The sequence below is a fragment of the Diachasmimorpha longicaudata genome, chromosome 14 (assembly GCF_034640455.1).
Source record: "Diachasmimorpha longicaudata isolate KC_UGA_2023 chromosome 14, iyDiaLong2, whole genome shotgun sequence".
NCBI classification, from domain to species: domain Eukaryota; kingdom Metazoa; phylum Arthropoda; class Insecta; order Hymenoptera; family Braconidae; genus Diachasmimorpha; species Diachasmimorpha longicaudata.
The window spans coordinates 4,923,865-4,950,814 of NC_087238.1; the positions used below are offsets into that span (position 1 = coordinate 4,923,865).

The window sequence follows — 26,950 nt, forward strand, 5'->3', positions numbered from 1 at the left end:
AAATGAATGAGTGATGTTCGCACTCCTCAATATTTGATGCAAAATTCAGTCATTTATATTTATATTTGATACAACAATTAAAAGTGGGTGGATGAAGACGTTTGCGACTGCCCTTCAAATATTGTTTCGATGTAAAATCGAACCCATTTAATTTTTATTGGTCAGCAGAAAGAAAAAAATCGTAGTTGCTTTAATTTTTTTATCGTTATTATTGTAAAAATATTGTCTACATTGAATACAAAATGAGGGAGGCTTCATTTCCGTTTTTTCCTCGACTCATTGGGATTTTTCTTCATCCAGTACTTGAAGTTCGAGTGTTCGGCTCGGATTCCTAGCATCGCCGATTTGGAATTGACGTCTCTCATGATGAAGGGCGAGTACCCAGCGATGTAGTCATCGTTGAGGGGGTCGTTTTTCATTCGAGCGAGCCTCGAGGGCCTCTGGTCAGGTACTGGCTGGTCCTCACAGAGGATTGGGTTGCTCGCGTGCTTCCCTCCCTTCGGAGTCGGCAGGGAGAACTAGAAAACGATGAAATTAAATCATGAGGGCGCCAGGAAATGTCGTACAGCTTTGAAATTTCCCAAATAAATTCTTTTAACGAATTGGAAAATTGAATCCTGAAAATTAAACCAAGTGATTACTTTTTTCCCTTTAGCAGAAAGAGGTCTTCTGAAATTGATATGAATCTTCTCATTTCCCTGATCATCCAACGAAACAGCGACTTTCTTGAGTGTCTTAAGACCGCAATTCGGGCAGAATACTTTGGTCATGATGCTGGTGGTCTTGAAGCACGCATAACAACGGAAAATAAATGTCCTCATTTGCCTGATAACCCGTCCATCCAAGGCAGCAACATTGAGGCCGATTTGCATAAGGACATTTTGCATTGCAAAATCAGTGGTCATGCACGCCACTCTGGCGGGTTTGTCTGAGATTATGTCTGACTCCATTTCTTTTTTCGCTTGTGCCACGTTGCCTGAGGAATAAATATCAACAGTTTGTAAAAATACTGGCATCAAACAATTCATTAAATCTGTTGTTTCATCATCCCTGATGAAACATAATGAATAAATTAATAAAAAAAAAAACGAATGAGTACGTACTAGGTGTGATCCAACCCTCATCATCATCCTCATCCTCATCGCTCCCAGTACTCTCCTCCTCGTCCTCCTCCTCACTGGACTCCCCCTTCACAGGAGCCAATATCTCATCAGCATTGCCTGCTCCATTTTCCAGTTGAAGCTCATCAGCGTTGCAGTTTAAACTTTCAAACTTGGAAATGAGATCATTTTTTTCTACCTCGGGGTCTTGATCTGACTCAGCTGTGAGGTAGCCCTCGGATCTCTCATCTGTCTCGTCGACATTACTGTCAGAAGACGATGTCCTCACCTCCAGGGCTTCTCCCTCTTCTCCTGGGGGCTTCTCCCCAGGTTCTGCTTTACTCTCGACGTTCTGCAGAGTTTGTACAGGAACCTCTGCTTTTGTGACAGCTTCATCGCCTTCTCCATCACCCTCAGACTCTTCCCCTTCACTTTCATCATCCCCAGGAACGTAGAAACCTATGATACTCTTGGGGTGCGCCAAGGGCTCGGCTCTGGTGGCTGGCAGGGTCTTTACTATTGCTGGAGACTCCTTTAGGTGCTGTGTACCCACTTTCTCCTTCTCCAATTGGTAAGTCAATGCTATCACTTTGATGTCTGTGGCGGAGAGACTCATGTAGTCTCCAGTCTTCTTCGCAAATTCCGTGACTAGTGAAAACATGGAGGAACAGAACATGGGGTTAGGACGATGGGAAAAAGAGTGAAATCGTTCTGACTAGACTAATTGCTACACTAGAGGTGGAATTATTGAACGTAAATCGTTGGATCACGTCAATACGAAAATAAAATTTACTCTCAGAAATTCTCACCGAAATGGATGTTCTCGGGGAAGACATCCTTGATCGCCAGGTCATAAGGCAGCACCACGAGTCTCCTCAGCTGTCTTTTGTTCTTAATTTCATTGACAACACTCTCTTCAGTGATGATATTCTCTCCTACATCCTGTAAACATTTGTTGGTTTTTTACGTGTAAAAAAATCATAGCTGGGTGACTATGTTCTTGGATATTGCGAATTTTCTACCCTTCTTCCCCTAGCCACAAATTATTTGCAACTTTGAGCTTCGTTGAGGAGTTAATTAATTTAGAGAATATTTCGTCTAACCTCCACTATGGCCTCCCATTGTTGCTTAAATAAATGAATGTACTCACCTGCAGAGGGACATTTTTTATGAAAGCACTAGTATCAACAATCAGATATTCAACTCTCCTTTCAGGATTCATTTTTCACTTTCCTGATAACCGTTCGAAAAATGACAGAAGTAAAAACCTCAAAAATCACATGTGGACACGAAAAACTCTGAAGTTGTCTGCCTCTCCCTCCACTTCATGATCGCACTGCTGCCAATTGTCAAACGCTCTGTTCTATCCTCATTCAGTTGTCCATATTGCTTGTAACCAACTTCACACCCTTCATGGACCTCCAGGATTTTTGCAGGTGGCGCCCTCGTCCTTCTGGAATTAGGTACTACCATTCTGTTAGCGTCAGTCAAAACTCCAGAACCTGAACCTCTACTTTAGTCCATCGTCTTTGCCCACAATTTTGTAGTCAGAAAATACGCTTTTAACTCGTCGGTTTTGACTTGATGTGACGTATGGTAAAATGGTGGCATGGTGATTTGTAAGTGATCGTAAAAGTTTCGACAAATGATAACGCCAGCAGATAATTCTCTCGTCATTTATTCAACGGGTTTATTGCCCATAGGCCACAGAGACACAGCTATTGTACGCCCTTCGTCAATTAGGTAAATCCATTTTATGATGGGGTTCAGAGATTGTGCATGGAGACCAAATGTCCAGGATTTTTCCTGGGTGGATGTGATCGGTTAGAATGCAATGTGACTCGGGTATTACCTGATGCCTGGAATTATTCAGGGGCTGGAGGCTTTTGGATTTTTTCTGGCCTTGGAGATTCATGGGGGGTTGGTTGTTGTGGCTGTGGGTGGATTTGGATCTCGAAAACACGAGTCAGTGTCTCTTGACGGTTCATTGGTGTTTGTGTACCTTTTTGACGGTGGGGAAGAGAAATTTTTGGAGTTATGAAGTGATTAGTGAGACGGTTTACTCGATTTTAGAAATGGCTAAGTGTGTTTTTCATTAATGCGTCGTCTACGGGGAGGGGAGGGTTGTTTGGGGTCTCAGTGGGGGTCGGTTGTAGCCCGATGATTTTGATGATGAAAACAAAAGTCAATGTCTCGTGATGGTTCACTGGTGTTTGTGGAATTTATAGCACTCACTGACGAATTTTTTCAGCTCTAATTTGGCGAATTTGGCACTTTCAAGGCCTTTCGGTGTTGATTGATTAAAAAATGTTGATTGGGTTTAGGGAGTGATGCTATTGTGATTATAAATAATTGTTATGAATAATTTGTTCAACCGGTATTAAAATATTCAATTAATTTATTCTTATTTTTCCTGGGAGTCTCCAAATTATGCTGGTGAAAGTTTTCATCACCAAAATATTCTCATGTCCATTTTTCCCTGACTGGTGTATGTGCCAGTTAATGACAATTGATGTTAATGAAAATTAGCAGATCGTGACCGTAAACGTTCCCGTTTTCATGCTGAGATCGGGAAGTTATGGACAAATAATTGTGTAATTATTATTGTCGCGACAACGGACACGACTAGTTGAACTGCAGGACGTGACTCCCTACAGTGATATTGTTTTGTTTCCAGAGTTGATAACGATTGAGACAGGATGTTGATTCTTGATTAATTGGACATCGTTGCAGCTTAGTTATTTGTTGAGAAAAATGTCTCACTGCGAAATCGACGGAGCGTCACCGGGATTTCATCAGCTCAGTGTCACCAGTGAGTACTAGTGCTTCTGAGAATTATTGGGAGGACAATTGTATTGTCAAATCGATTATTACTCGGTGGTAAAACGCAATATATCGAACACAATGCCTCGATGGCTATTAAAGAAATTATGAGAGGACGTCACAAGATGCTTTTTAGGAGAGGAAAATTCCTTGAAGAGTTGTTCTAGTTCTTCCATTTGGTTTTGCACAATTAATGAAATTTAATAATCAGAATGAAGTATCGACATCTTTGTGAATTATGAATTAATCTTGGCAATGAGTGGTTCTGTGAGAGTCACGAACCCTTTTTCGAAAATCAGAACATGAGACCAATTATCGCGGAGATAAGACGATGATTATTAAGATTCATTAATGAAGCCTCTGTAACGAGCGATTTTATGGAAGAACATGAAGAGGTTGTTTTTTATTAGAGTAGAAAACTTTCTACGAAGTATTTTTTGTAGAAACTTTCATACAATGAAAGTCTCGCATTTTTTTCCTGACATCATACGCTCAAGGAAATTGAACAACCGTCAGGGTTGAGTAATTAATACAGTAGAATAGAGGAAAATGGTGAAACTTTTGTTAATTATGCAATTATTTCGTTGACGAGTGATTTTATGGGAAGATTTATTGCACGGAGAGAAATTTCTGACATGAATCAAAAAAGAGGGGTTAAATTAATTTTGGATATTGAAAAAAAGATAAGAAAGTCCTACAAGAAAATAAAATGAGGCTGTTTCCCTTGAACAACTTTGCAGAACATTGTTTATAATAGTACTTCCAGGTTATCTCGGTTTTTTATCACAAAAAATGAATATTATTTCTAAAATCTCCACTAATACTGACCTCGCTTCCACAGTTGAAGCTGCAATACTCCGGAGTTCCTCCTTCCTGAAGCCAAATCCCTACGTCGAATTCTCAGTCGACGATAAGAGTCCCCGTAAAACAGAAGTATCAAAAGCGACTTATCAGCCAAAATGGAACGAAGAATTTACGATCCTGGTGACTCCCTACTCGCACCTTCACTTTCGCCTCCTGGACCACAGTACATTCCGCAAAGACACAACAATCGGAGAGAAACGAATAAGTCTCTTTCAGATCCTGACCCACTACAACGGTAAGCTTGAGAACCTGGAGCTGACCCTTGACCTCATAAATGAGAGTAAGCACGACTCACAGCTGATGAAAGTGGGTGAATTGGTGACCCTCTTCGATGGATTGAAAATTGACATGTCAACTATTGCCCCACCCCAGTGTGAGCAAGCCCACCCCCAGTGCACGACCTCTACACAGATAGCGACGAACAGCAGCTGCACAAACGACTCCACCAACAGGAGCATCTTAAATGGTGGAATTCGTGCCCTGATGAGGAGTCAAGCACCCGAGGGCTCGATAAATCCCTCAGCTGTGCAGAGGAGCACCTCGACGATGCTTTACGATCCCAACTTCAACCCCACTAGCTCGCAGTCAGCTGTTTCAATCGCAAATCCCTCGAGTGGTACCAATGACTCCTCGAGAATGGGGATGACAAATGGAGGCTCGGGGAGCCACGAGCCTGGAATAGACAGCCCAGTAACCCCCAGACTCGCTGAGAACCTCATGAGGGAGTTGAACATGACGAGATCAGCGTCTGAGAGCACCAGTGTCCCCAGGCTTCACGAGGGTGCAAGGGTGGGAGAGAGTTCTGGAGTTCCCAGGGTATCGTTGGAGGCCCCCGCATGGAACGGAGGGGAGGCTAGTGTTCCTGGAAGGGGGACCGATGGAAGACAGGAGGGAAGAGTGCCCAGGGTGGCCGAGGAGGCTATTAGGGAGCAGGAGAATGGACAGGAAGAGCCTCTTCCACCGGGATGGGACATGAGATACGACGTTTATAGCAGACGATACTACGTAGACCACAACACGAGATCCACATCCTGGGAGAGGCCCCAGCCCCTTCCTCCAGGATGGGAAGTGCGTCGTGATCCTCGTGGAAGGATCTACTACGTCGATCACAATACGAGAAGCACAACCTGGCAGAGGCCAAATACCGAGAGACTCCAGCACTATCAGCAGTGGCAGGGCGAACGTCAATTCGTCGTTCAGCAGGGAAATCAGAGATTTTTGTATCCTCAGGCACACGGTGCACAGCCAGTGGTCGCTGGCCCCTCAACATCAGCAGCTGTCGAGGACGATGATGCCTTGGGGCCACTGCCAGCGGGCTGGGAGAGGCGAAAGCAGCCCGAGGGAAGGGTCTACTATGTCAATCACAAGAACAGAACTACCCAGTGGGAGGATCCAAGAACACAGGGCCAGGAGACGGGCATCGATGAGCCGCCGTTGCCTGATGGCTGGGAGATCAGACTCACCGAGGACGGAGTGAGGTACTTCGTCGATCACAACACCAGGACAACGACATTCCAGGATCCTAGGCCAGGGGCACCAAAGGGGCCCAAGGGTGTGTACAGGGTGCCCAGGGCTTATGAGAGAAGCTTCCGATGGAAGCTCTCGCAGTTCAGATTTCTCTGTCAGACAAATGCCCTGCCAAATCACATTAAAATCAGTGTCAGCAGGCAGACACTGTTCGAGGACTCGTATCATCAGATTATGAATGCTGAGGCGTTCGCCCTGAGGAGACGACTCTACATCATCTTCAAGGGAGAGGAGGGACTTGATTATGGTGGGGTTTCGAGAGAATGGTTCTTCTTACTGAGCCATGAAGTACTCAATCCGATGTACTGCCTCTTTGAGTATGCCAACAAGAGCAATTACTCGTTACAAATTAATCCAGCGTCATATGTCAATCCTGATCATCTACAGTATTTCAAATTCATCGGGAGGTTCATTGCAATGGCGCTCTATCATGGGAGATTTATTTACAGTGGTTTTACAATGCCATTCTACAAACGCATGCTGAATAAAAAATTAGTTATGAAGGATATCGAGTCCATTGATCCGGAATTTTATAAGTCACTGGTTTGGATTAAGGAGAATATTATCGATGAGTGCGGACTTGAGTTGTATTACAGTGTGGACTTTGAAATACTGGGACAGGTCATTCATCATGAGCTGAAGGAGGGCGGTGATAAGATTAGAGTTGTTGAGGAAAATAAAGAAGAATACATGAGGTATTTATTAATGAATTATTTTATTTAATGTTAATATTTGTATGATAGTGAATTGTTATTACATTTTCCGTAATTTGACTGATGGCTTTTCAACAATGGTATTCGAGGCTTTTCAGTTTTATAGCTAATTATTACATTTCACTCTGTCTTATTCAGATTAATGACTGAATGGAGAATGACAAGAGGCATTGAAGACCAAACGAAAGCTTTTCTCGAGGGATTCAACTCTGTCGTACCCCTGGAGTGGCTCAAGTACTTCGATGAACGTGAACTGGAGCTCATGCTTTGTGGCATGCAGGAGATAGACGTTGATGATTGGCAGAGAAATTCAATTTACAGGCATTACACGAGAAATAGTAAACAAGTTTTATGGTTCTGGCAGGTAAAGATATTTTATTTAATCTGTGATGTTGTGAGGTCCATCACGTACACGAAAAATTCACTTACAGTTTGTAAGGACAACGGACAATGAGAAGAGGGCACGATTGCTACAATTTGTGACTGGAACGTGCCGAGTGCCTGTCGGGGGATTTGCTGAATTGATGGGTATTTTCAATATTTTTTTCGTCACGAATTAAATACGAATAAATTGCGAACCAATGCCCTCATTTATCATTGAAAATATTAATGGCACTCCCCTGATCATTTGATGTTAAAAAGGATCGAGACATTTGTCTGACAAAAATCTCCTAGAGATATTGTCAAAATTTTAATTTCAATTCTTCGGAAATTTCGAAGCCCTAGAATCAATTAGTTCATTAATTTTAGGGAGCAATGGACCCCAGAGATTCTGCATCGAGAAGGTAGGCAAGGACACCTGGTTACCCCGATCCCACACATGCTTCAACAGACTGGACCTTCCCCCTTACAAGAGTTATGACCAAATGGTGGAAAAATTAAACTACGCGATCGAGGAGACCGAGGGTTTCGGTCAGGAATAGTATCCTCATGTCAGCCCTTCGCACTAATCGATTATCTTTCGATTATGGTCCAATTCTCTGACGTCTTATTTCTAAAAACACAAGTGATAATCACGAGAAATAGAAATTTTACCAGATAATTGTCTGTAGAGTTGTCGAGTAGACAGATTGATAAGTGCTATCTGTAGTGAAGTTGTCGAAATCTACGAGATTTGGGAACTTTCAAGAGAATTTTAATAAGTGGAAAATGAATAAAACGAGACTAATCGATTTTTCAATTTTTTTCAAAACTTCGTCAGAATGATAAATCGACGTTTCGTTTTATCAATTGATCACTTCATTAGTCGTTATTTATAGTAGAAATTTTTCTTGTATACTTTTTACACGATTCAACTCACATTTAGGGATTATTTTGTCTCGAGTTTGATGGGGAAAAAATGAGAATGAGGAAATGTGAAAATTATGAACATCATGAATTCGATTGAATTATTGTATATAATGAAATTAATTATAAAGAAAACTGTGGTATTTATAGCGACGTGGACTGGGGGTGGTTCCGTGCTGCTGGAGGACTTCGATCGACGAAAAGTTAGGATAATAATTACCGTCAGCGTAGAAAATTTAACATCAATTTTTTTTCTAAAATTTAAACCGATTATTTTCTCTTAAAAAAAACCCTTCGTACGCGTGTCACGGGTATAATTGATTAGTCATCAATTTATTATTAATTAAATAATTAATTGCTGAATGAACCGGTCTCAGGATAAAAGCACGAAATCATCGCGTGTCTACGATCGAATTATTTGTATATAGTAATGTTGACGATAGGTTATAACGTATACAACTGTATAAATCCACGTATGAACTCTCGAAAATCAAGGATCTATATGAAGTGCATGTGTGAGTGATTGATTTATCTGATTTATTAAAAAATCTATCTCACACAAGAGATTCCGGTGGTAAAGTCATGGAACAGCTCACATTGAATGAGAATTAGAGAGAAATTTCGAGAAATTTTTACTGACAATTTGCTCTCCAGTGAAAAATGTTTCGACATTCCTTCAAATCTCACTGGATATCTCGAAATCTGTGGGGATAGCGAAATTTTTGATAAAATATTTTTTGTAGACCAAATTGAGGGCAACAGAAAAGGTAATGAGAATAATTTTGCTATCTCCATTACATTCAGAGATATTCCGCCAACAGCTGTTGATTACTTCGCTGCTGACTTCAATTAACACAAAGAAATCTTCACGTTCAAATCTTACAATCGAATCAGTGTTGAGAAGGGGGAGGGAGATGATAAAAATTGAAGATGAACGTTAACAACTTTGGATTTATTTTTCGATTGTTTTTCTGAATAAACGATAGGCAGCAGAACGTTCCACATTGTTGAATGGAAATTGAATGTCAATGGCTTCTGTTCATCCAAAGACTGCTCAATTGTTTGTTTGAAACGAAAGGGATGATATGAGAATCTGCAGGTGTCACTGATGCCCTAGTGACGAATTTTTCATTAAAAGTGCAGTGCCAACGATAGACGATTAACACGTGTTTGGAGATCGATTAATTAGTATTTTATGGTGAAGTGGATTAACACAATTTATTGGTTACGGAAGTGTCGCTAAAATGGACGATTATCTTGGAAACTAGTCATTTTAAGAGAAAATGTCAAGTGATCTTTCGGAAGGATAAACTTGACGTTGAAAAAATGTCATTTGATTTTTTTCGTCTAGGACCAGTCGTTAACGAAATAGATCATTAATGGAGAATGAGAAACCGATTGCCACTTCACCATTTAATTTTTTGGACACTTTCCTTGTGTTTCTGCAAATTCTTGGTAGACTGTCTTGCAACAATCCATTAAATATATTTGGGCCTGGTTTTACGATAGTGTCTAAGGTTTATTAGAACTGTATATATGTTTGTACAGAGTATATACAATGAATAAAATTAATTTATGGTTGAAAACACCAGATAATCATGTCACTTTAATTGATGAATTTTTATTGGTAATTTTTACACAGTTCCATTGTCAAAGTTATAAACAATCCTTCGGGCTATGTTACTTCCATTTGAATTGTCTAATTTTCTAATTTACTACTTCATCTACTTATTGAACTGTCTGATGCTTTCCTCTTCACAATTTTGGACTAAAATCGAAGAATTTACTCCACGGAAATTTGGTTAAAGTTCCAGGCTCCATTAGTGGACCCTCGATTGGTTTCCAATCTCTATCGAAATTTGTCAGTTCATCTGAAAGCGAAAAGTCGGGTTAATTAATGATAAACAGAGACATTGAAACTGTCTCTTAAACAGGTTCTGAATCAGATAGACTCACTTGGATCCATATTCTCGAAATTCTCAGTTTGTGTCTCGACGCCATTTTCATCCCTTTTTATCACAACCGTGTGGGTTTTATCCCCCATCCTGTGCTTTATTATCGTTTCGGTGTTACCAGCGTTGTCTTTCGTCGTTCTCTTCTCTTCGATGGAGCCATCGGGACGTCTGATTGTCTGGGAAACAATTGATTGACCAAAGGACCTGTACTTGAAGGGGTTGAGAGAGGTACTGGGGGTCAATTGCTCTTCAGGTTCACTGAGCCCACCGCTCCAGACTCGGGACAAATCTTTGGGATCAACTCTGGATGAAATAAGAAGTCGACTAAGTGATTTTTGTAAATATCCTCAGAAAGCACACTAGCAGATCTTGGTGATTAATCAATGAAGGAAATGCAATATGAAATAATTAATTAATTTAATGACTTTGGTGTCCTCTTACTTTCCATCAAGATCCTCGTCACACTTGGGGCTGTCCACTCCATGACGAGGCGGTGGGAGAGCATATCCTGGCTTCAGAACCTCATCTCTCAATTCCCCCTGCCCTCGATTCGGTCCCATAATTTGCGAAAATCCCTCCCCCGGTATTTGCTTGTCGTCACTGAAGCCAAAGCTGAAAAAGTCCTTGATCATGTGATCCATCTGGCTCTCGAAGTATCTCGTCATATCAAGGGGGTTCGTGAAGATCTGAAAGTGAAATGTCGATCGAGAGTGTCCAGGATTTCTGCTCAAAAAATAAGAAATCGAATTAAATTTACTGAATTGATTGAAATAAAAACGAAAATTCACGCGAGAAATCCCCCACCATATAAATAACGACTTTATCACTGAGTTAAATAAATAAACGGCCAAAAATTATTAACTATATTTACCTGTCATCATCCGCAAATTCATCATCATCATCCTCATTGATCTGCCAGATGGGATGCTTGAATTTGTCTCCAAACAATCGTCGATCATCGTCCCTGCAACATTCAAAAATCCCTTTCGATCGTTACATCTAGAAGTTTCTAGAGCCCAAAATGTCCTGCTCTCTCAATCATCACCAGAAATTGCAAAATATATCATCAAAAATCACGTACCCTGGGTGTGTACGATGATTATCGCCTCCCCCGAACAAACTCTCCAGGATGGACCTCAGACTCGGCATGATTAACTCATAAAAATCATATAATTAATCTGTCCCAGCTATTACGCGTTTTCTCCACTGCGTCACATTCGTAAATACTGCATCATCTGATGTCCTGGGAGTCACGTCGCGCATGAAGTAGTCAGTCTTCGTGCTCTCCCCTCCTGAAGACGTGAACGTAGCCAACCTAACCTCAATGTCAAATGGATGAGAACGAGAACCCATCACTCATCTGACAGCAGACAGTTCGTCATTTTTGGCAATTTGGTTTGAAAATTTGATTCGTCGATTGAGAGATCAATTAAAAAATCCTCGGGGTATTAACAAGTGGATTAACAGGTTTTCAAGTGGGGACAGTGAGAGACAGATGTTTTTAGAAAGTAAACAAGAAAAAAAGAATCTTTGAGAAGTAAATAAACAATCAGAATGATTTTTTGTGGTGCTTGTGAGACAAATGATAATTATTCGCCTCGTATCACGTCTAAATCGATGGAATAGTGAATTTCATCGTAGGAGAGGGGAGCAACTACCCTGGAACGTATTGACTGAAAGCCAATCGTAAGTCTTCTAATGAGCTGATTAGGGTGACGCAGTGATTGAGCACAAACTCACTCAGAATTTTATGATCTCATTGATTGTCATTCAATTTTTAGTTGAAATTATAACCTCCAAAAATTAGTTATTCTTGGACTTCTTGAAGGTTTTAAAGAATAATGGAGAACCCTCGAGAATAATCAACTGAAATAGTCTTCATCTTCTCTCTCAACAGATCAACGATGATCAGCATATCCACGCCACCCTCAACCCCTGCAGAAACCCCTGAATAATACTTCCCATTGTCCTGATTATTTACAAAACATAACCTCACAAAGATGAACAGCATCGCAGGACAATTTCGCAAGACGACGTGGGACCCCCTGTTGATAATATCCCAGATAACAGCTGTCCAGACAGTCCTGTACTTCTCCCTGGGCATCTGGATCTGGATAATAACGATATTCTTGGGAGCAACAAAATCACTGGATTATGCATTCCACTACAAAGAGATTCACGTGAGAGATCACGGGGGTAGACTAGTCATCGCAATATTCGTGATAAATTCACTGATCGGGGCTCTGGCACTCTGGTGGCTCGTCCAGAGGACCAAACAGTGCATGGACTTCACCTGCACTGCCCACTTGATCCACCTAATCTGCTGCTGGGGATATAACTCCAGTTTTCCGACTACTTTCAGCTGGTGGTGCCTCAATATCGTGTCTATGACCATCATGTGTGTCTGTGGCGAATTCCTGTGCATGAGGACTGAACTCAAGGCCATTCCTCTGGGCATGAACAGCCAGAAAACTGCCTTGTAACATTTTTTTTTTAATTTTGAAGGGGTTGTGATAAGGAGTGGTTGAATTGAAGATAATAAATTTTGTTAAAAATTTACTGAATTGAAGATTTTTTCTTCGTTTACTAGCTGGACATTCTCAGACAGTTGTATGAACCTTTTAAGGGACTAATCGAATTCTAAACAATTTTTTTAAATTGAGATTTTAAGGGAATCTTTTGTACTACGGGCAAACAGTCAGAGAACTGTCTTTTAATTATTATTTTTTTTATTTTGAAGAAAATCGGGAGATTGTGATGCCAAAGAGTGAATCCAAGATAATAAATTATCTAAAATTTATTCTAAGAAATTGCATTTCTTTGTTTTCATCCACGATTTTCTCTAAAAGGAATTTTTGATTTGTTAGATTGATTTGAAGTTAGATTTGAAAATAGCACAGTTCTTTCGTCTATATTTAATCCAATTCCTAACCTACAATCGAATTGACTAGTGACACGACCACATTCAGGTCCCCCACCTCTGGAAGGAACCGACTAGTCGACCTAGTCTCTTCCAATGAGTATATAATCACCGAAATAATCATCCTGTCTAATTATCATCACCTGTGTTATCTGCACTATGTCTAGACTCCCCTACGAGACATCAACATATTCACCAATTTCTTTGAATGGGTAAAGTCCTCGGTTTAACTGTCATTGAGAGGTTATCCCTGTCATAACAATGTTATCGAGTATCGTAAAGGAGCACCAGAGTAAGCAGCACGCGAGGAGGGAGGTCCAAGGTACTGTCTCCTCGAATTAAAAAAATGAAATAAAGTAAAATAAATGAACTAGAGCACTCGTCTGCTGTTCTTCAACCCTCAGCAATCAGCTGGGGTTGTCCTGACAGTTCCATAAACTTTTTTTTTGTTGTTGGAGCAGAACAAAAGCGCAAGGAAGCTGTCCAAGCAGCCAACAACTTGACTCAAGCACTTGTGGATCATCTGAACGTTGGGTGAGCATTTCATTTAGTCTGCGGTTACTCGAACATAAATAAAATGTAATTGGGGAATTCGAAGAGAAAAAATTTATAAATAAATCGTGGAAATGTCCTGCACTTTCTAGAGTGGCCCAGGCTTATTTGAACCAGAAGAAACTCGACGCTGAGGCTAAGCAACTGCAGCAGAGTGCAACGGCCTTCGCCAAACAGACCCACTCCTGGCTGACCCTGGTGGAGTCATTCTCCAGTGCCTTGAAGGAGATCGGTGATGCTGAGAACTGGGCAAGAAGCATCGAGGGGGACATGAGGACCATCGCAACAGCCTTGGAATATTCTTACAAAGGTAATGACAATATATAAAACTATGAAAATGAAAAATATATTCGTAAACAATTAATTGTCCAGGTAGTTGCTGTCATTGGACAAATAAATATAATTTTCTTCTCATTTTAGCAACTCAGGACGTGCAGGGTCCTACCCTCTCATAATCCCCAAAAAATCAACAAACAATTACGATTTCAATAATTTTATTGTTGCACATATACAGTCGATAAATAAATTCCAATAAAGGGCAGGAAATAAACAATCACCAAAAACTTGTTCTCTTTATTAAATCCAAAGCTCCTCAATGGATAACACAAAAGAAAATAAACAAAATGAACATCATTATTCGTACAATAATCATCCAATGTCAAGGTGATGGGATGGTGGAGGGACGTAGGATAGGTTTAAACAAGGAATTTTATATAAACTCAACTTTCCACTTTTATTGAATAGTTCATAGCTTCGTAATCTTCAATGTGCCATCATGTTCATGACAATCCCGTCGTTGAATTCGTTTCAAACTGATAAAGAATATGATCACCGGAGCATAATGTACTCTTGAAAGTGAATAATCGACGAGGATCTTGAATACTTCAGGCGATCACGACACGAATCTCTTTCAAATGTACTTTTTTTCTATTCAATTTTTCCGTCTCTTGATGACGTTTATATCCCTCAAAACATCCCAAGTTGAACAGGTTTTTCATTTCTTCAAGTCTCCAAGACTTCTCTTCGACGTCAAACTGTCGATCATATTCTTTGTCACGAGATAATTTAAAACTCGACTCTGTTATTTCTTGAACATTGAACTTTATCAATATCATTTTTTTTTCTCTTGTTATCTGCTAATAATCTTCATGATTTCTTGCCCATACAATTTTTCAAGGTTTTTTAAACTTCAAACTTCCCTCTATCATCCAATACCTCTTGATTCAAAACCTTATAAACAAACAAATATGTTAGAGAAGTTACAATGCTGTTTGCCATATGTATTATATTTTTAGACTAACTAGTTATAATAAATGGTTTGTAGTATATTTTTTTTTTCGAAGGAGATATTACCACATTAGTAGTGTCGTACCTTCGAGAATGGGGAAGGTAAGATATTCGTCAATAAGGTTAGAATACAACATCTTTTAATGTTCTACTGTCATTCATTCGTGGAGGGATGAAACGACGTAGATTTTGTGCAAAAAAACAAGACAAGTTGGCTCAGTTTTTGAGCCACATCGTTACGATAAACATTTTGCTATCTCGTTTAGACTCTGAAATATTCATCATCTGAGATCCCGAGAGACACCAGATGATGCCGTATTATCCCTCCTCACAATCAATAAATCGAGAACTGTTGATTTTATTAATTAAAAAACTAGTAATTTCGTATGAAAATTGATTGTTTCATCGTATTCTAACCTTTACATTATAGCCATAAGAATATAGATCCCCCTCAAATCTATCCCCACAATAAAAAAGGGAAAAAATAGAATTTTTTCACGAAAATAAGGCCTCCCACTATTCCCGTCTTACGGAGCCTCAGCTGCATGTTTCGGGTTTTTTTAAGATGGCTTTGGCGAAGTGATGTGATGATAACAGAATGGAACAATTTCAGAATGAATTTTAAATTTTAAATTTACATTATATATATCTAGCATAATAATAATACTTAACGCAAGAATAATTACTACGAGTAATACCACAAGATAACGATGAAACAATTTTTTTTTCAAGTGACAAAATAAGAAAAAAAAAATGGTTGATTTTTTCCCCCAAAAATCCTTCGATTTCAAAATAATTTAATAGCGTCAAGTTATTTAAATGCGACAAATAATTACTCCCCTATCTAGCAACTTCGTGTGAATTATAAATTGATCTCCAAATATTAACCCAAACCCACTCGAGAATGTCTCACAGAAAAAAATCGAAAATTGACTGATTTTGCCTAATTAAACATCACACCATCACCACCACCATCTCCCTCCCCAAAGCCACCACGACAAAGTAGTACGAGAATCCATTGGACTCTAGAAATACCCAACGTGCACGTCAACCCGATCCCTCGACAGAAAAAAAGTCTGATCAAGCAGCAAAATTCCCCCGAATGTGCTTTATCGACATGAGAAGAGAAAAAAAATAAAAAAAATAGAGGGGATGTGGGATATTAAAGTTCAGAGATAAATGGCTCCCGAAACACCTGGCCTTCTCGATCACTCAGTTTAATATCGACCTGAAATTCATCAAACAACAGAAAGAAAAATACTAATGATTTGTATTTATCCTTTTGAACCCGTGAGTAACAAGGGTCAAATTCGTTTAAAAGAAAAAATATTCATCTAATGAAATTATTCCGAGGCTCTCAACGCATCTCTCGTCAGTTCGTTCTATACTCAAAGGCTTTTCTTAATCCTCGATCGATTAAAATATTAAATGAAACGACTTGTGCAGTGAAATCGAGACATACCAGTCCATGTATGATTCAGATAATTCATTGTATTTAAGTATGGGGTTGAGCGATGATTTTGGAAAATTCAAATTATGTTTATCGAGGTGATGGTCATCTCGGTACAATTTTTTTCTCCATTCGGAGTAAGGGGCGATTTATCTGAAGCACATACAAGACCAATATGTCTAATCATAATATAGTGAGTTCATGCATAGAAATCAGAAGGATCTGACTTACGTGGTGAGTAAGATCGTGACCTGGTACGATCGTAGCGTGTCCTGCGACGAATGCAGTAGGGACTTGGTGAACGTCGATAACTTCCTCTGTAGCTAGAGCTTCTGCAAATGAGTTTTCAATGTATATTATTATTACCACCGACATTGAAGAACAATTTCCTGAGGCTTGAGACATTAATAAATAAATGCACTAGATAACTGGTTAATAGTCAAAAAGGACTTGACTTGATTAACAACTTTGCTAATAAATTGTTTAATTATTGAAAAAATTTGACAAGCACTTACTCTCTACGTCTGGGCCCACTCCACCCCTTGTCATGTAAATGAGTGGGTTTACCCATGTAAATACCAGGGGTTGGTGTGTGGGCGCGCTGAGTTATCGAGAAATCAACCCTAATTCGTCTTGCATCAATGTCCATCCCCGAGCATTGCTCCTTGGCAACTTTGGCATCCTCGCTCGATTTAAAATATACAAAGCAAAAGCCTCTCGATCGTCCAGTCTGGAAGTGCAGATTAAAGAACAAAAATAAATAAAAATATTGAATAAATATCAAATGAATTAGTGGGGAAAAGGAGGAAGAATAGCAACAAAAAATACCAAATACGTTGACGAAAATTTAATTAATTTTAGGAAGGGAAAGAATCATTTCTACGATAGATCTGTAGCCAGAGGCCTTTAACGAATTGCACAACCTCGAAAACAATTGTTCTAAATCTCTGGCTATTGTTTATCTTCCAAAAGGTCTTGGGTGCCCTCTGGACGTGTATTTCTAATAATTTTCAAAGAATACTTAAAATAATAATTATTAGATAATTATGATAATTGAAAGTGAAAAAAAAATTAATTATTTCGTTTTAAAGAAAGTAAAATGAACAATAAATTACCTTAGCATCATTAACAACTTGCACGCGTTCAACAGGCCCGTACTTTGAGAAAATATGATGAATCTGTAGTTCAGTGGTGTAAATAGAGAGTCCAAAGACCCCGAGACACCTCGAGGGACATGGATTATCCCTATTACCCACGTGCCTTCGTCTCAACGACATGGGGCTCTTCGAATGAGATCGATAAATATTTCTGTCCCTCTCTCTCGAGTATCTCGATCGTGAATACGACCTTGATCTGCTCCTGGAGTAACGACCACCCCCGCTACGATAGGGTGATCTACCACGGCTACGACTTCGTCCAGCTGAATATTTGGCATTCCGATAGGATTTACGTCCACGTGATACTGAACGACTACGAGATCTCGAATATTCCTTCACCGCTCTGTGGGCATCCTTGCGGTCTCGTGACCTTGAACGTGAACGACAATCACGACTGCCATCGTCGACTGCTCGGGATCGTCGGGGACTGGCGCTTCGACTGCCACTGTGCTATTTTTTTAATACCAAGAAAATTAGATGAGAAATAATTCGAGAATTGGATTAGCTTTTTTTTCTTTTCAATTTCTTTGGGCAGATGGAGATGTTTTGTTTATTTATCAATTGCTGGATTAACGACCGAAATATTTTTATTCATCTGCCAGTCCGGATGTGCCAATTTTTCGCACCCTCAACATTTTTCAACTCAGCACTGAACTATAAATGATTATAAATTATTATAATGAGTCGTTTATTTTTTTATCCTTTTTGGAAACATGCCAATAGCTGTAGAATTAAATAAAAAATTATTCAATAAACAAATGGTGGCTCGGAATGGTTTGTTTGAGTGCGATATGGCAAAGATAATTTTTACTTCAAAGTCTTCCCCGTCGTGAAAATATATCTCAAAAAATACTGCTTTGCCGAGAACAATTCCAGGTTTAACTTAACGAGCAATAAACATTTGATGGACATGAGGATAGCCCAGGTTTCACCAGAAAATCGTAAATACCTTCATTGTAATCTCCTATGACGTTAACGACCAAATCTGCAATTGCCAATCAATTGATCAGACCAGGACCCTGAACAAGCCAAACAGAAATGCTACCTCTCTCCCCAAATGTGTACCTCACGTTAACCTTTATTGAATTGCTTGGCAACGATAAACAAATGTGTAACTGAGGGTTACCCAGGTAATTGCACGACAATTCCCCATGGTGATGATGAACATCAGCCCCGGTAGAACTAGTTTGTTGTTGGAATCAATATAAATGAGTAAACACGAGGAAATAGGAGAAAAATTTGAAAAATCTCTGGCTGGATGGAGTCACTGGGGGATCGATATCCGAGTATCACCTGGTCCCGTTTTGTTGGGCAATTGTTCGAAATAGGTGATTAGGAGGAAATATTGTTGTTGTCAAAGGACTCACCTCGATTTCACTCATCATCGAGTCCTGGGGAGAATAACTTTTATCGCGAAAAAATGTCGAGAACCGGTGTAGATGCGCTGAATTGCTCGACTAGTGGCGTCTCGCTAGTAATGGCGTAGGCTTCTTTTTCTGCGACGGTGGCTCCCCCGGATTTGGCGGGAAGAACTAATTATTCGAACGTGAATATCTCATGCGACTGTTTTTTTGTATAAAATAATAATCACTTATGTTTTATTTTGATAAATAATGTGAAATAGGCGGTGATGTCATGTCAAAGTGGTCATGGGAACCCTTGTGGTCCTTTAATTGGCCACAATCAATCAATTTTTAATTTTTTTCGATTAAAAAACTACATATTTGTTATTTTTTACCCAATTTTTTAAATTAATATTTTTTTTTGGAATAAAAAAATTTCATAAACGTCCAAATGAAGCCCCAAAGGAGCCGACCCGCCATTTTATTCACCCAGTTTATTTAAGAAGAATAGACGAATGATAACATTTGTTAAATAATTTTTTTCCTCCAACTTGTCCCATTCACTCGCAACTGAAACTCCCGCGTTTGAAAAAAGTTCCCCAATCGCCCGCTAGTGTCGCTCCCTCCCGATTCCCCTCGGCAATTTCCGTCAGCCATATCACACACTCGAAAGGATTCTCACACGGATCCCAGTGGGGTAGTTCTACCAAAAAAAATCCACACAAATTTCTGTCGTCAAACGGATCAAGCTTTTTGTGAGACTTGGATCAATCACAAAAAGCGGGATTCGCTTTTCGCATAGGAAATTGATAATTGTTAGTCAAGTGCATAAAGTTAGCGAAGTGAGAGAAGACTGTCACGGATTTTATTAATTTTCTCACCCTCGAATAATAATTCCCGTGAGTAACCCATATCAAGTTGACGTATCTGTCTCATTTTTTTTCTCTCTCATCGCAGTTCTCTCAGTCCGGGTCGATTCAACGAGTCGGTTTAGGTTGGGCGTCCTCGCAGTTGAGAACATCGTCGAAAAGTGCCTGACTATTTCCCTCATAATTTTATTTATTTTTTATTTCAGTTCTAGTCACTACTGTGTTTGTGATTTGTCATTAGATTGATTGAGTTATCCGAGGGGGAGATATTGTTGCACAGTGAATTTGTCATGTGTATCATGCATCGGTAATTTTTTTTCGCTTTTTAAACTAATTTAATCGATGTGACTTGCAATAATATGGCTGATGTTGTGTGTCATTACCGGCCCCCACTATTTTTGGATTCATTTTGATGTTTATTATTGAAGACATGTCTGAGGTATTTGTTGTGGCTAATTGTCTCTGAATTTACTGTCGACCTAATCCCCATCGTGAGTCATTGTTTGGGGTATTTATTGTGGTTCTACGATTTTGTGTCATATCTATTGAATAATACGTGGAAATCAGATGGAATTCCGGTGGTCACAGAGACGATCAAATTATTTGGGGCAGTTAGTGCTCTTATTTTGAGTCTATTCGATATTTTCCTGATTTTCCATCGAAGGGGAACATTATGGGGTTAATTGGGTATTTATGATTAATTGAGTATTAGAATTAATTGGTTACTCACTGAAAAAAATGAGAGAACGAACAAAATTACACAGACAAATCCAGATCGATTGGCTTTAGTAGCAGACAAAAACGCTTAATCTAATCAATAATGACAGTGAATACCAATAAAACATTTATAGTTTCGGGTACGTCATGACCTCCCTCTGATATTTTTGTTAAAGTTGATTTTAATGGAGACATAAACTATTTCTTGTTGACATCACGTTACTTTTTTTTGGAGCTAATTCTATTTGGTGCATCAGCAATGCGCAGTTAATTGAGTTTTATAACGAAGTTACTTCGCTCGAAAATTGGTTTTCCATTGTCTCTAGAAATTTGTTTGCCAGTGTTGATGAATAAACAAGTCACGTGCAAAAAAATATACGAGAAACTATCAGGAATGGTCTGATGACACTAGGATATGATACAATTGACACGAATGCCAATTTTGGGGAAAAAATATCTGCGTTAAAAGTCAGAAGGGATTCATATAATTTTATCACTTCGGTACTGAATTATAAATGATACAAAATTTTTTGGAAGTTCATGTGTCTCAAACAATTGAACCTTTCATTCCTTACCTTTGCAGTAACCTAGAATGGAGGAAATGCGTCATGCTCAGCAGGCTAATATCACTCTTATGACCACTGCGACTCCACCAAATCCAGTATTAAATCACTTAAACAACACTCATCGTCGTGGAAGAGCCAGGGTCACGATGCACGCACTAATGTCCGAAGCACTACCTCTGGATGAAGCAGCCAGACTCGAGATGAAATCATTACCCACCAAAACACCAGTCTCGGTACTCCAGGAATTACTGTCGAGACGTGGAACTACACCCAAGTATGAGCTGGTCCAGATCGAGGGTGCTGTTCACGAACCGACTTTCAGATATCGTGTCACTGTTGCTGATGTCGTTGGTGCGTTGCAATAATTTATTTGAAAGTAACTCGATGATAATCGAGAATATTCATTTTGTGACTTGATGAACAACTCAGTCAATGTTCAATTTGAGTTCAATTATTCTTCGAAAATTATCAGAGGTCAGGAGAATAATTGACAATTAAGATAGTTAATTATGTAGGTAGTGATTTTGGACCTGATTTGATGGAAATTGTTTACGTTTAGTGTTCAATGAAAATGAAAAATTTTGTGGTAGTCGAGAAATCGCGAAGTCCATTGGATTTTCACTGGAATTCAGTGTTGATTACCGGGAGGGGGTTCGTTGGGGCAGGATAAGGATTAAGTGATTGAAGCAGATCCAATTGTTTCAGCAATAGGGACCGGAAGGTCCAAGAAGGACGCCAAACACGCAGCTGCCAAGGCTGTACTTGACAAACTCATTGGAGTCAATGCTGAGACTCCTGAGGCACCTATTCCTAATAGCATTCCTGAGTGAGTGAACTTTCACTAGATTTTTTCCCATTTTATCACAATTTCTTTGCTCTGAAAACCCCCTGAATTCACTCTAAAATCACCCCACACTCACAATCAATCAATTAATTTCCCTACCAGCAATTACAATTCAATTATTCGTATTTAAATCTTCGATTCGAAGTCACAATGATTTCTTGTCAATTGAATTAGTTTCCCAATCTTCTCCTTCTAGAACCCAGAGTATTCAAGACATGCAGGGCAGTTATGGTGAGGAGAAAGTGATAAACAATCCGATAGGATCACTCCAGGAGATGTGTATGTCACATCACTGGCCACCCCCGAAGTACACAATGGAGGGTGAGGCTGGTCTTCCCCATGAGAGACAGTTCACCATCGTCTGTTCAATGTTGAAGTATCGCCAGGTCGGCCAGGGGAAGAGCAAGAAGTTGGCGAAACGCCAGGCAGCTCACAAAATGTGGCAGACACTTCGTGATGCCACTGACCAAACACCAGGAGTTGACGAGGAGGAGGTAATTTCGAATTGTGTCGCTTCTTTCGTATCACAAGAAAAATCCTCTGAAATATCCCCAGACGAATACAGTGCATTGAGTGAATAATATATTTTCGTTCAATATTCATTAACTTGAGAGTTTTTCAATGTCAGTAATTATTGAGGGCCTTCAGGACAATTTAACAACATCGAGATAGAAAAATTGACAATTTTCGAAGGATCTAATTAACGAGGGGTCAGAAAATCAGGTAAAGGTGAAGGAAAACGGCTGTAGAAACTAGAGGACTAATTATTTATAAATATCTGGTAAATATTTTTTTCATCATTGACTTTAAAACAATTCTCATAGAATTTTCAAATTTCCGTCCTTGAAATTATCAAATCCCTCAAAATTATCGAATTATCGCGGGTATGAGTGACTCAAAATAATTTATTGCGATATAAAAAGTGAAGAGATAATTTAATAATTTCACTGCAAATTAAGATCTTGTGGTGGACGTAAGAATGTACGCTTGAATGAGTGACCTAGTGAAGTGGAAGTGATATTGACTGCCCTCTCCCCTCCTTTCTCTACTCACCCCTCGATTCCTCGCTGTTATCGAATAAATCACGAGCCAAACCCTTGGAATCTATAACGGACAGAGTCACATCACAATTCAGAATGAATTGAGTAGAATATGGATCATTTCCACTTCATTTCAATGTTAAATTACTTCACTAATTTTTACTCTCTTTTTATTATCTAATTATTTATGAATGAATGTCCGTTATAGATTGTCGAGCGGAATGTTAATGACAGTGCTCGTTACGCTGACCTCAAAGACAGCAAAATATCCACACTGACGACACCACACAGTCACAAAGTTTCGCAATTTCACAAGAACCTCAAGTCTTCCGCTGGAGTTAAATTATCGGAGCTTCAGGTTTGTATTGCGGGCTTTTTTAGGATCAGATTACCTCTTCTGGACGTGTGGAGGAGGGATGGGAGGATTTACAGGGAATGAGAAGTTTTTTTGAAGTCCATTTTCAAAAAGACTTGCTCGTAAAATAATTCTTTCCAGAGTTATATGTTTTTTTAATGAGTATTTCGAGTGATTTGTAAATTTTTTTAACTTTTAACTGTCATCAGTTCCGAAAGTATGCCAAAATAATTTGCATTAGATTTTCTTTTTAGAACACTTGTCTAAACGATGGAGTTGTCAATTTGGTGCAATTCCTCCAGGAGATAGCCTCAGAACAGCAGTTCGAGGTAACATACGTGGACATTGAGGAGAAATCAATCAGTGGTGAGTTAATTTACAAAAAAAAATTATTTATTGATGAAAAAATGTATAAATGTTTCCATTTGAGACAACGTAGAGATTCCTTTAACGACTCCCTCCAGACACTTAAAATCAGCTCTTCTCGGTGATAATCTTGTCGAGAATTACATCTTTCTCATTTATTGGAATGGCTTCTCTGATTTGTTCGTTAAGGGCAACAGCAACTAAGTAAGGTTTTTTCGTCTGAGAGTCGAAGCACTTCCAGAGAAATTTGTCGTAGTATCCCATTCCGTGGCCCAGTCGATGACCTGATTACAAAGACATTTTATTTTCATATTTCTTTAAATCCAATTTTCATTTGACGTTATTATTTTTTTTTCCATATGTTTTCATACTGAGGAGTAAAAAACTGTATTTTAAAATTTTTTTGGATGATGATGGTCTCCCATAATCTAAAAAACTCGATGAAATGGAATTTAAAGAACCATAAATCTTCTACTAGACGAAAAATCTAGAATAATTCCATATTTACCACCTCATCATCTCCCATTATCTGTTATTGTTGGTACTTCACCTGCTCTGGTGAAGGCAACTCCAGGTAGAACCACCAGATCAAGTCCACCAGTCTCCAGGGCGTCCTCCCTGACATCCTCCTTGGCAGGTTGCTTGATATTCCACTTAGTCAGCGGTAAACTCTCATAATCCTGCATGTCCCTCAGTTTGACCATGCTCATGGCACCCCCCAAATACCTCGGAACAAACACCTCTTTCTCCTTCTCAAAGATGTCCTCGAGTAATCTCACAGTGTCAATCTCATCCTCAGTGCTCAGGTACACTGAGATTCGTTTGCTGTTCTCGTATTCAGGGAGTCGTGTCAGCTGTGGCGCAAAATCATTGCGAAATTAACAGGTCCATTCTAACCTCAAAAACTGGAAAAATTGAATTTCTCTCGGATTTAGGTGAATTACCTGCTGGAAAACCGCAGCTGATTGTCGTTTTTTCTCCACTGGACTCAACTCAGATATTATACTCGCGATTTCCTTGCGGAGGGCACTCTTGGCTGCTTTGATGGCTTCCATGGCTAGTCTTGTTGTGCTCATGATGATGGGGAAGGGGGCGCTTTTATCGTAATCGTATTTAGATAACAAATTTCTCTGGGGGATTACAAGGGGATCGAAGTTTCTACAGTTCAGACTTTATCGATGAGTTCATGGAGAAGAAATGATAAAGCTCTTTCGGGGAAGAACATCATGAGATTCATGATTATTGGTGATAATTCCTGATGTTTGTCTGGTGCAAATTTAGCATTAGCACATGAACACAGACATTTCATTGCGAATTTGTTCGAGGAAAAAATATCTATCTAATATTTTCCATTCGACTGTTACATTTAACTTTAAAAAATTCTTCTCCAAATCCTCAATTCCAGGTAAATGTCAGTGTCTGGTGCAGCTGTCCACTCTGCCAGTGGCAGTCTGCTATGGCAGTGGAGTAACCAGTAAAGACGCCCAAGCCAGTGCTGCGCAGAATGCACTGGAGTACCTCAAGATCATGACCAAGAAGTGAGCCAGCGCTCATCCCCTGGCAGCAGCCACCTCTTCCCTCTCCTCATCCCTGAGCTCCCCAAGTCCCCAAAAAAATTCAGGCAATAGATCTCCAAACTTTCGAAAATCTCCAGTGTCTCGGGAGAGCACAATGACCTCCTCAGATTCCCCGACTCCCCCCGAAGCATCCAAGATCCTCGTCGGAGAGCAAGAACCGAGAGATGTGAGGCAGAAGAAGGACTTGCCTCAGAGGAAGAAGACGTCGTCGTTTCCCCAAATCATCAAACAAAAATTATCAAGGGGTTCAACTCCCCTCTCTCAATCATCCAAGACTTCCCCGAACAACAAGGAGCATCAGAGAACTGTCCTGAAGACGTCTGCAGCGACATTTCCATTCCCTCGATCATCCCAGAGAGTCATCAACGTTCAGCAACAGTTCGTGAGTAAATCCAGAGTTGAAAAGTGCGATGTGAATCAGGATGACTGTCACAAGGACTCCCAGGGATTCTACAGAACTTCTTTAGCTTTCAGTGGTGATAATTATTCCCAGGGGCATGTGATGTACCCTGAGGGAGCCATCAGTGGATTTCATTCGTCGAATTTTGGTGCTGGACAGGTGAATCAACTTCAGTTCGATCCTGGAAGGTATCAGGGGAATGGTGTCAGTCAGGTGGTGTCACAGTTCCATGAGGGCTTCCAGGGGAATCAGTTCGTTCAGGGACACTATGGAAGCGCCGATGGACAGTTTCAGTATCAGGAGAACTCGATATTCATTCGAAATGTTGCGAGTTCCTTTGGGGGTGAACAGTTCAGTGGGGGGAGCTATGCTGGAGCTGTCAGGGGGGACTTGATACCTGTGTTGAGGGGGTCTAGGTTCAGTAAGTAGGGTGAGGTGGGGGATTTCGGAGGATTTGTGTAAAAGAGCAATTGGGAAATGGGAATTCGCAGGGAACTTTTCTTTTGGGAGAGGACAGATGGTTTTGTAGGAAATTTTCGGGTAATAGAGATGCTCTTAGGTCGGTCGGTGATTTAAGGATTTTAGTGTCTTATTCCTCTTTAATAATTCAAAAAAAATCGTAATGCAAAATCTTCTGTCCTTTCTTCATTTTTTATTATTTTATTCAACAGAGAAATTTCCTGCAAGCTCCGATTTTCCAAAAAAATGGGAATTCAGTTGAGAAGTTAGAAATTTTTTCGCGAGATGCGGTGAAAATTATTTCAATTTCAGATCCAGTTTGAAATAAATTTTAACCCATCTTCGGGGTTACTAGGTAGTCGTGATGAGATTGGTGATCCAGTTGAGTGGAGTTACAGGTGCGTTTTTTTTTAGTCTGAGGATTTATGAGAAAATATCCCTCGACATTTTTTGGTAAAATTGGCTGTTAACGAGATAATTGGACAATTACGTGATGCACTCGAACTTTTTCATCACTTCGTTAACCTTTCTTTTTTTCTTCGTTGTCTGGTGAGAGGGGGTGATAACCTCTCACCAGTCCGACGACACTTGAACAACGTTATTTCTATGTATTAATTGTGATGACCTGAGAACAGAAAGGGGAATCGGAAATTTTTCCACATAAAATTCTGTCGTAGGTAAAACGATAAATAAAATAATTCATGACTAATCTTGAAGCGTTTCAAGAAAGTCATGACATTTTTTTTTTTGGAAATAGTTCGTACTAAATTTATAATACA

General features: G+C 39.7%; 8 protein-coding genes across 20 annotated transcripts; 4 read left to right on the forward strand and 4 right to left on the reverse strand.

Moving 5' to 3' along the window:
• Nucleotides 1–185: 185 nt before the first annotated feature.
• On the reverse strand, nucleotides 186–2,433 carry LOC135169066 (RNA-binding protein NOB1). The gene is made up of 5 exons (XM_064133769.1): nucleotides 2,251–2,433; nucleotides 1,910–2,042; nucleotides 1,104–1,748; nucleotides 642–976; nucleotides 186–518 (listed from the first exon to the last, which is right to left on the reverse strand). Exons 1-5 carry the CDS (start codon nucleotides 2,320–2,322, stop codon nucleotides 255–257), a joined length of 1,449 nt encoding a protein of 482 aa, XP_063989839.1. The 5' UTR covers nucleotides 2,323–2,433; the 3' UTR covers nucleotides 186–254.
• A 183-nt stretch (nucleotides 2,434–2,616) lies between these two features.
• Nucleotides 2,617–9,910, forward strand: LOC135169057 (E3 ubiquitin-protein ligase Su(dx)). 2 transcript variants are annotated; one of them, XM_064133753.1, is made up of 6 exons: nucleotides 2,617–2,843; nucleotides 3,778–3,912; nucleotides 4,765–7,009; nucleotides 7,166–7,391; nucleotides 7,459–7,555; nucleotides 7,778–9,910. In XM_064133753.1, exons 2-6 carry the CDS (start codon nucleotides 3,855–3,857, stop codon nucleotides 7,948–7,950), a joined length of 2,799 nt encoding a protein of 932 aa, XP_063989823.1. In that variant the 5' UTR covers nucleotides 2,617–2,843; nucleotides 3,778–3,854; the 3' UTR covers nucleotides 7,951–9,910. The 2 variants fall into 2 exon arrangements, with proteins under 2 accessions (XP_063989823.1, XP_063989824.1); XM_064133754.1 differs by lacking the exon at nucleotides 2,617–2,843 and adding an exon at nucleotides 3,486–3,694.
• A 5-nt stretch (nucleotides 9,911–9,915) lies between these two features.
• LOC135169071 (HCLS1-associated protein X-1) lies at nucleotides 9,916–11,572 on the reverse strand. Its single transcript, XM_064133783.1, has 5 exons — nucleotides 11,351–11,572; nucleotides 11,141–11,233; nucleotides 10,711–10,992; nucleotides 10,271–10,572; nucleotides 9,916–10,185 (listed from the first exon to the last, which is right to left on the reverse strand). Exons 1-5 carry the CDS (start codon nucleotides 11,416–11,418, stop codon nucleotides 10,070–10,072), a joined length of 861 nt encoding a protein of 286 aa, XP_063989853.1. The 5' UTR covers nucleotides 11,419–11,572; the 3' UTR covers nucleotides 9,916–10,069.
• Nucleotides 11,573–11,593: 21 nt separating this feature from the next.
• Nucleotides 11,594–13,511, forward strand: LOC135169078 (protein SYS1 homolog). Of its 3 annotated transcripts, none has more exons than XM_064133798.1 (2): nucleotides 11,594–11,955; nucleotides 12,051–13,511. In XM_064133798.1, exon 2 carries the CDS (start codon nucleotides 12,270–12,272, stop codon nucleotides 12,750–12,752), a length of 483 nt encoding a protein of 160 aa, XP_063989868.1. In that variant the 5' UTR covers nucleotides 11,594–11,955; nucleotides 12,051–12,269; the 3' UTR covers nucleotides 12,753–13,511. The 3 variants fall into 3 exon arrangements, with proteins under 3 accessions (XP_063989868.1, XP_063989869.1, XP_063989867.1); XM_064133799.1 differs by having other exon boundaries at nucleotides 12,098–13,511; XM_064133797.1 differs by having other exon boundaries at nucleotides 11,597–11,955; nucleotides 12,167–13,511.
• LOC135169082 (biogenesis of lysosome-related organelles complex 1 subunit 1) lies at nucleotides 13,371–14,304 on the forward strand. Its single transcript, XM_064133802.1, has 4 exons — nucleotides 13,371–13,511; nucleotides 13,651–13,723; nucleotides 13,834–14,051; nucleotides 14,162–14,304. Exons 1-4 carry the CDS (start codon nucleotides 13,451–13,453, stop codon nucleotides 14,194–14,196), a joined length of 387 nt encoding a protein of 128 aa, XP_063989872.1. The 5' UTR covers nucleotides 13,371–13,450; the 3' UTR covers nucleotides 14,197–14,304.
• Nucleotides 14,292–19,169, reverse strand: LOC135169072 (transformer-2 protein homolog beta). 3 transcript variants are annotated; one of them, XM_064133784.1, is made up of 5 exons: nucleotides 19,003–19,169; nucleotides 17,594–18,085; nucleotides 16,994–17,208; nucleotides 16,710–16,810; nucleotides 14,292–14,971 (listed from the first exon to the last, which is right to left on the reverse strand). In XM_064133784.1, exons 1-5 carry the CDS (start codon nucleotides 19,018–19,020, stop codon nucleotides 14,946–14,948), a joined length of 852 nt encoding a protein of 283 aa, XP_063989854.1. In that variant the 5' UTR covers nucleotides 19,021–19,169; the 3' UTR covers nucleotides 14,292–14,945. The 3 variants fall into 3 exon arrangements, with proteins under 3 accessions (XP_063989854.1, XP_063989856.1, XP_063989855.1); XM_064133786.1 differs by having other exon boundaries at nucleotides 14,292–16,256; nucleotides 19,003–19,168; XM_064133785.1 differs by lacking the exon at nucleotides 19,003–19,169 and adding an exon at nucleotides 18,585–18,944.
• Nucleotides 19,170–19,628: 459 nt separating this feature from the next.
• LOC135169067 (interferon-inducible double-stranded RNA-dependent protein kinase activator A homolog) lies at nucleotides 19,629–25,279 on the forward strand. 8 transcript variants are annotated; one of them, XM_064133771.1, is made up of 8 exons: nucleotides 19,630–19,877; nucleotides 20,054–20,154; nucleotides 21,148–21,481; nucleotides 21,821–21,956; nucleotides 22,171–22,468; nucleotides 23,223–23,372; nucleotides 23,624–23,735; nucleotides 25,141–25,277. In XM_064133771.1, exons 3-8 carry the CDS (start codon nucleotides 21,157–21,159, stop codon nucleotides 25,275–25,277), a joined length of 1,158 nt encoding a protein of 385 aa, XP_063989841.1. In that variant the 5' UTR covers nucleotides 19,630–19,877; nucleotides 20,054–20,154; nucleotides 21,148–21,156. The 8 variants fall into 8 exon arrangements, with proteins under 8 accessions (XP_063989846.1, XP_063989848.1, XP_063989841.1 ...); XM_064133776.1 differs by lacking the exon at nucleotides 20,054–20,154 and having other exon boundaries at nucleotides 19,629–19,877; nucleotides 23,611–23,735; nucleotides 25,141–25,279; XM_064133775.1 differs by lacking the exon at nucleotides 20,054–20,154 and having other exon boundaries at nucleotides 21,836–21,956.
• Nucleotides 23,741–24,840, reverse strand: Mthfs (Methenyltetrahydrofolate synthetase). Its single transcript, XM_064133788.1, has 3 exons — nucleotides 24,680–24,840; nucleotides 24,286–24,589; nucleotides 23,741–24,019 (listed from the first exon to the last, which is right to left on the reverse strand). The coding sequence occupies exons 1-3, from the start codon at nucleotides 24,809–24,811 to the stop codon at nucleotides 23,844–23,846; spliced, it is 612 nt and encodes a 203-aa protein (XP_063989858.1). The 5' UTR covers nucleotides 24,812–24,840; the 3' UTR covers nucleotides 23,741–23,843.
• Nucleotides 25,280–26,950: the final 1,671 nt, after the last annotated feature.

Excerpts from the sequence above, each read along its gene's own strand:
- LOC135169066 (XM_064133769.1), bottom strand. The coding sequence starts at position 2,322 with ATGAATCCTGAAAGGAGAGTTGAATATCTGATTGTTGATACTAGTGCT. Across the intron at positions 1,749-1,909 it reads CCCCGAGAACATCCATTTCG|TCACGGAATTTGCGAAGAAG; the intron begins GTGAGAATTTCT and ends TGTTTTCACTAG. Across the intron at positions 519-641 it reads TTTCTGCTAAAGGGAAAAAA|TTCTCCCTGCCGACTCCGAA; the intron begins GTAATCACTTGG and ends ATCGTTTTCTAG.
- LOC135169057 (XM_064133753.1), top strand. The coding sequence starts at position 3,855 with ATGTCTCACTGCGAAATCGACGGAGCGTCACCGGGATTTCATCAGCTC. Across the intron at positions 7,392-7,458 it reads AAGTTTTATGGTTCTGGCAG|TTTGTAAGGACAACGGACAA; the intron begins GTAAAGATATTT and ends ATTCACTTACAG. Across the intron at positions 7,556-7,777 it reads GGGATTTGCTGAATTGATGG|GGAGCAATGGACCCCAGAGA; the intron begins GTATTTTCAATA and ends CATTAATTTTAG.
- LOC135169071 (XM_064133783.1), bottom strand. The coding sequence starts at position 11,418 with ATGCCGAGTCTGAGGTCCATCCTGGAGAGTTTGTTCGGGGGAGGCGAT. Across the intron at positions 11,234-11,350 it reads AATCATCGTACACACCCAGG|GGACGATGATCGACGATTGT; the intron begins GTACGTGATTTT and ends TGAATGTTGCAG. Across the intron at positions 10,573-10,710 it reads GACGAGGATCTTGATGGAAA|AGTTGATCCCAAAGATTTGT; the intron begins GTAAGAGGACAC and ends TATTTCATCCAG.
- LOC135169078 (XM_064133798.1), top strand. The coding sequence starts at position 12,270 with ATGAACAGCATCGCAGGACAATTTCGCAAGACGACGTGGGACCCCCTG.
- LOC135169082 (XM_064133802.1), top strand. The coding sequence starts at position 13,451 with ATGTTATCGAGTATCGTAAAGGAGCACCAGAGTAAGCAGCACGCGAGG. Across the intron at positions 13,512-13,650 it reads CGCGAGGAGGGAGGTCCAAG|AACAAAAGCGCAAGGAAGCT; the intron begins GTACTGTCTCCT and ends TTGTTGGAGCAG. Across the intron at positions 14,052-14,161 it reads CTTGGAATATTCTTACAAAG|CAACTCAGGACGTGCAGGGT; the intron begins GTAATGACAATA and ends TTCTCATTTTAG.
- LOC135169072 (XM_064133784.1), bottom strand. Across the intron at positions 17,209-17,593 it reads AAGTTGTTAATGATGCTAAG|ACTGGACGATCGAGAGGCTT; the intron begins GTAATTTATTGT and ends CTGCACTTCCAG. Across the intron at positions 14,972-16,709 it reads GTCACGATCTTACTCACCAC|GTTTTGAATCAAGAGGTATT; the intron begins GTAAGTCAGATC and ends TTTGTTTATAAG.
- LOC135169067 (XM_064133771.1), top strand. The coding sequence starts at position 21,157 with ATGGAGGAAATGCGTCATGCTCAGCAGGCTAATATCACTCTTATGACC. Across the intron at positions 21,482-21,820 it reads CACTGTTGCTGATGTCGTTG|ATCCAATTGTTTCAGCAATA; the intron begins GTGCGTTGCAAT and ends TGATTGAAGCAG. Across the intron at positions 23,373-23,623 it reads TTAAATTATCGGAGCTTCAG|AACACTTGTCTAAACGATGG; the intron begins GTTTGTATTGCG and ends TTTTCTTTTTAG.
- Mthfs (XM_064133788.1), bottom strand. The coding sequence starts at position 24,811 with ATGAGCACAACAAGACTAGCCATGGAAGCCATCAAAGCAGCCAAGAGT. Across the intron at positions 24,590-24,679 it reads CAGCTGCGGTTTTCCAGCAG|CTGACACGACTCCCTGAATA; the intron begins GTAATTCACCTA and ends TTTGCGCCACAG. Across the intron at positions 24,020-24,285 it reads AGTTGCCTTCACCAGAGCAG|GTCATCGACTGGGCCACGGA; the intron begins GTGAAGTACCAA and ends CTTTGTAATCAG.